The sequence below is a fragment of the Pecten maximus genome, unplaced genomic scaffold (genome assembly GCF_902652985.1).
Source record: "Pecten maximus unplaced genomic scaffold, xPecMax1.1, whole genome shotgun sequence".
NCBI lineage: Eukaryota > Metazoa > Mollusca > Bivalvia > Pectinida > Pectinidae > Pecten > Pecten maximus.
In genome coordinates, this window is record NW_022982704.1 from 39,661 (window position 1) to 46,015 (window position 6,355).

Below are 6,355 nucleotides of genomic sequence, written 5' to 3' on the forward strand. Positions count from 1 at the left end.
TGTTTGTAGGAAAAATTATTTTAATATTGAAACAAAATTAGCAGTATTTGATACTTATGTAAATAGTGTTTTAAATTATGGAGCAGAAGTTTGGGGCTTCCATACCGCTCCGGATATTGAAAAACTGCATGTGAGATTCTGCAAGCAAATACTAGGATTACATAATAAAACTAGTAATGTTATGGTGTATTATGAACTGGGAAGATATCCCTTACAAATTATTAGAAAATTTCGAATATTCAAATATTGGATAAAACTGAGAAATGTAGAAAATTGTATACTTAGGTCATGCTACATAATAATGTATGACGATATGCTTTGTAATAATGACATATGGTTAATGAGTGTAAAACAAGAATTATACAGAATTGGTCTTGGAAATGTGTGGGAATCTTCCAGTGTAAGTAATAACACTTTTTATATTATAAAAGAACGTCTTTGTGACATATTTAGACAAGAATGTTTTGAAAAAATTAAATCTTCTCCGAAAGGAGCATTGTACCAATATGTGTGTAACTTTGGTCTCCAGTATTACTTATCAAAATCTGTAAATATAATTTATTTAAAGCAAATATGTAAAATTCGATTGTCTGCACATAAGCTAAATATCGAGTGTGGCAGATATAACAGAATCGAAAGACAAAACAGATTATGTACATTATGTGACTTGAATGATGTCGAAGATGAGTTCCATTTCATTTTGAAATGCCCCTGTTATATTGACATAAGGATAAAATTGATTAAGAAATATTATGCAAGACATCCAAGCATGTATAAATTAATTCAACTTCTTACGTGTGAGAATTTGTCGGAAATAAGAAATCTTGGCAAGTATTTGTTACAAGCAAACAAAAGGAGATCTGAGCTGATTACTGCGACTTAGTGTTTACTCTCCACTGTATGTGATGGTGTGTGTGGCGGTGTGTGTGTGTGTGTGGCGGTGGCGGTGTGTGCGAGTGTGTGCGTACGCGTGTATAACTGTTGTTGTCTTTGTATTATGTTGTTCTGTATATATGTTATAACTGATAAGTCAGCTGACTTAAAGTAATAAAGAACTTGGTATAGACTCGGTATTGATGATGAAAACACTTTGTAATTGACAGGTTATTTGAGAGTAACGAGGGTCTAAAGAAATTGTTCTACAAGTTAATGAAATCTGACAATCCGGAGGACAAGATGGAATTTGACCAGGACAAGCTGACACGCCACGCTACTATCGTGATGCAAGGACTGGGTGCTGCAGTGGAAAGTTTGGAGGATTCAGTCTTTCTCACAAACGTACTGATCGCCATGGGAGAACGTCACGCCACCTACAACGTGAAGACCGACATGGTTCCGGTAAGTACTCGGAACACATAACCATAACTTCTATCATTCAAATCAGCGTTTTGTTTTCTTTTATTAGTATCCGTCCTCATATGACCTTGGCAGTTGATATCCCCTAGACAACCGTCCCCATATGACCTTGGCAGTTGATATCCCCTAGACACCCGTCCTCATATGACCTTGGCAGTTGATATCCCCTAGACAACCGTCCTCATATGACCTTGGCAGTTGATATCCCCTAGACACCCGTCCTCATATGACCTTGGCAGTTGATATCCCCTAGACAACCGTCCTCATATGACCTTGGCAGTTGATATCCCCTAGACAACCGTCCTCATATGACCTTGACAGTTGATATCCCCTAGACACCCGTCATTATACGTATGACCATGGAAAGTATAACTCATATTTGATATGGTCACGACTAGAAAACATTAAAACATTAAGAATGATTTGAATTTGTAAAAGCAATACGTATCATTACCTTGGATCTGTACAACCTACACAGTAGGCTTATGGCGAAACTGAACATGGAAAAAATCTCAGTTTTATAAATGAAGTACAACAATTAATGCTAATCCGCATTTACTTGTGTAGTACTCGTTACGGTGGATGTTTCCGTACTCATGGGCCTGCAGCAAAGGACAAAAATTACTTTCAAATTATTCTAAGCTGCGGTGTTCCTCCAGGGAATGTTCATCCCAAATAAAGGCCAGTCTATTATCCATGTAGAAATAGCAAATTACAAATCTCCAGATTGGTAGTTCTTGGTTCCCTGATGATATCATTGTAGTTTAGATATATCAACAAGCTCCCTGGGGGATCACTGTATATACATGGGTATTGTAACTTCTCTATGAGAATCATCATATAACGGCGTGTTATGTGTAGGTTCACCGAGGGATTATTTATATAAGATAATGATCATCTTATATAAATAATCCCTCGATGAATCTACAAATGTATGTATAAAACACCAATAGGTAGAGTAATCTTTGCCTGTTGTGTAGGTACCCTGAGAGAATCGTTGTACATTGACATGTAAGGTGTAGGTTACCTTGGGGAATCACTGATGGTCGTACGTAAAGGTGTTACGTGTTGGTTACCTGAGGGAATCACTGATGACTGTACATAAAGGTGTTACGTGTTGGTTACCTGAGGGAATCACTGATGACTGTACATAAAGGTGTTACGTGAAGGTTACCTAGGGGAATCACTGATGACTGTACATAAAGGTGTTACGTGAAGGTTACCTAGGGGAATCACCGATGGTCGTACATAAAGGTGTTACGTGAAGGTTACCTAGGGGAATCACCGATGGTCGTACATAAAGGTGTTACGTGTAGGTTACCTGAGGGAATCACTGATGACTGTACATAAAGGTGTTACGTGTTGGTTACCTGAGGGAATCACTGATGACTGTACATAAAGGTGTTACGTGAAGGTTACCTGAGGGAATCACTGATGGTCGTACGTAAAGGTGTTACGTGTTGGTTACCTGAGGGAATCACTGATGACTGTACATAAAGGTGTTATATGTAGGTTACCTGGGGGAATCACTGATGACTGTACATAAAGGTGTTATATGTAGGTTACCTGGGGGAATCACTGATGACTGTACATAAAGGTGTTACGTGTTGGTTACCTGAGGGAATCACTGATGACTGTACATAAAGGTGTTATATGTAGGTTACCTGGGGGAATCACTGATGACTGTACATAAAGGTGTTACGTGTAGGTTACCTGAGTGAATCACTGATGACTGTACATAAAGGTGTTACGTGTAGGTTACCTGAGGGAATCACTGATGACTACATAAAGGTGTTACGTGTAGGTTACCTGAGGGAATCACTGATGACTGTACATAAAGGTGTTACGTGTAGGTTACCTGAGTGAATCACTGATGACCGTACATAAAGGTGTTACGTGTAGGTTACCTGAGTGAATCACTGATGACTGTACATAAAGGTGTTGAGTGTATATTATCTGTGAGATCACTGTACATAGACGTGTTCTGCATGTAGAGGTTGTTGGTGTAGATTCCCTAAAGGGAACACTTTGACATAGAGGTGTCCGACGGAACAATTGTTTATAGGGATGTAAGGTGCGGGTTCTATGTTTGAGGTCGATTTCCTGAAGGAATCGGTGCCCATTCAGGTCAAGTTACCTCGAGGGAACCATTGTATAACATATAGAGTTGTTAGGTGCGGGTTCCATGTTTGATGTAGATTCCTCAAGGGAAGCAGTATTCATACAGGTGTCTTTCCTCGTAGTGAATCATTGAATAATAATTATTTGACCAGTGTTTTTACGCAGACTGCGGCTTTCTGATTGGTTGAGATTTTTCTTCATTCCTCTATGACAAAAAATCCGAAAATGGCACGAAATATATGACGTCACAATACGGCCATTGACATTGCGTATTGATTTGTGAAAAAGAAAAAGAAAATAAGATCAGTTCAATTGTACATAAAACATGTTTTAATTTTGAAAATCATTTTCAAAAATTAATTATAAGCGTTGATATCAATTATTTTTTAATTTCATAGGGGTATGAAAATAATTTGTTTTGAAACTATTGTAAGAATCCGCTACGCGGAGTTTGCAAACAATGTTTTTTTCATACCCCAATGAAACTAAAAAATATGACATCATACGAAGGAGAAACTAATATTTCTTTCACGTTAATACGCGAAAAAAACCGCGCTATATCGCGTAATAGCGTGTAACAATATTGTGTTCTCCTTCGAAAATGATCCCAGCCGGCTTTCGTACTAAGATAACAAAAAACATCAGATCAATTTGATTTCAAATCGGTGTGTGGTAAAACAAAGAGCAAAAGCTTCTAAAGAAAACTTCATCTAATCCTATTTACTGGAAAGCGTACGATTCCAGTCAGAGTTATTCCTCTTTGAACACTGTATTGTAATTTATATAGCTCTTGGAAACTTTTTCTTTTGTATTACAGCACCTCTGGCCGGCCATTCGGGACTCTTTTAGGGAGTTGATGGGAGAAGACTTTTCACCTGCTGTTGAAAGTGCATGGCTACATGTGTTTGAATACATAGGCAGTAAATTCAAAATGGGGATAATATCAGGCAAAAAGTAAGAGTCGATCAATTGGCCATCAATCGCTATTGTTACGACGCTTTCTTACGTAATCAAATATTTGAAGAACAAATATTACTTATTCAAAGGGGAAGTAACCTCGGACAGAAATGTTGCTGTTGTTAAGATAACTGGTTATATTTGTGTAAGGCCCTGATAGAGAGAGAATACCAGCTTTATCAGAACCACTGCTGCAACTCATTGCCGAGACCACGTGTGCTGTTGGAGAAGCGTTGTTACGATTATTTGTGTTATATATATATATATATATATATCTAAATGAAAGTGAAGTTATTCATTTGAAAGTGTTTTATTGTGTGTGTGCCACACCCTTGATTTCAGATCGTATATATTATACATTATAAATAAAACCAAGACTTAATAATTAATCTACTTGGATTTTAACTATACTTTCCCTGACAAAGACTGGTGACACGAAATATATCATTATTGACTTGTTATTGCAGACTGTATATATAATGAAGTATATGTCAATACAACCACGGATATCTAAGCATACACCAGTACAATGCAATGTCTGTTCTAAACTCTAAATAGCATGATAAGTACTAAATGCAAAACTAAATATTTGATCCTTTCAAGTTAAATGGAACTGTCGGAAATTGTAAAAAAATAAAATAAAATAAAAAATAAACAAAAACAAAAACAAAACAACTGTTGTTTGATATCTTATTAAACACTTAAACATCGCACAACCCTTGTACACATGTTCGGGTTTCTTGTTCGCAGGCTCGTAGAATCCCGCCATCCGTCTCTTCAGAAACCCTCTTCATCAAATCCTATAAGTTTAACTATATCCTCAGAGTGTATCGATACACTTTGAATTACCTCACTATTGACGACATTGGACTAGAATTACCTCACACAGCTGGGTTACTAATTAATGACAACATTGGACCAGAATTCCTTACACAGCTGGGTTAACAATTAATGACAACATTGGACCAGAATTACCTCACACAGCTGGGTAACCAATTAATGACGACATTGGACCAGAATTACCTCACACAGCTGGGTTACCAATTAATGACGACATTGGACCAGAATTACCTCACACAGCTGAGTAACCAATTAATGACGACATTGGACCAGAATTACCTCACACAGCTGGGTAACCAATTAATGACTACATTGGACCAGAATTACCTCACACAGCTGGGTAACCAATTAATGACTACATTGGACCAGAATTACCTCACACAGCTGGGTAACCAATAAATGACGACATTAAACCAGAATTACCTCACACAGCTGGGTAACCAATTAATGACTACATTGGACCAGAATTACCTCACACAGTTAGGTAACCAATTAATCACTACATTGGACCAGAATTACCTCACAAAGCTAGGTAACCAATTAATGACTACATTGGACCAGAATTACCTCACACAGCTGGGTAACCAATTAATGACTACATTGGACCAGAATTACCTCACACAGCTGGGTTACTAATTAATGACTACATTGGACCAGAATTACCTCACACAGCCGAGTTACTAATTAATGACTACATTGGACCAGAATTACCTCACACAGCTGGGTTAACAATTAATGACTACATTGGACCAGAATTACCTCACACAGCTGTGTAACCAAGTAATGACTACATTGGACCAGAATTACCTCACACAGCCGAGTTACTAATTAATGACTACATTGGACCAGAATTACCTCACACAGCTGAGTAACCAATTAATGACTACATTGGACCAGAATTACCTCACACAGCCGAGTTAAAAATTAATGACTACATTGGACCAGAATTACCTCACACAACTGGGTTACCAATTAATGACTACATTGGACCAGAATTACCTCACACAGCTAGGTAACCAATTAATGACTACATTGGACCAGAATTACCTCACACAGCTGAGTAACCAATTAATCACTACAT

The 6,355-nt window shown here is 37.6% G+C and overlaps 1 protein-coding gene across 1 annotated transcript; it reads left to right on the top strand.

Moving 5' to 3' along the window:
- Nucleotides 1–380: 380 nt before the first annotated feature.
- Nucleotides 381–4,431, top strand: LOC117320813 (cytoglobin-2-like; the record flags this gene model as incomplete). The annotated part of the gene is made up of 3 exons (XM_033875298.1): nucleotides 381–400; nucleotides 1,104–1,338; nucleotides 4,295–4,431. Coding segments are annotated over exons 1-3 (392 nt in total), but the record flags the coding sequence as incomplete, so codon positions are not given.
- Nucleotides 4,432–6,355: the final 1,924 nt, after the last annotated feature.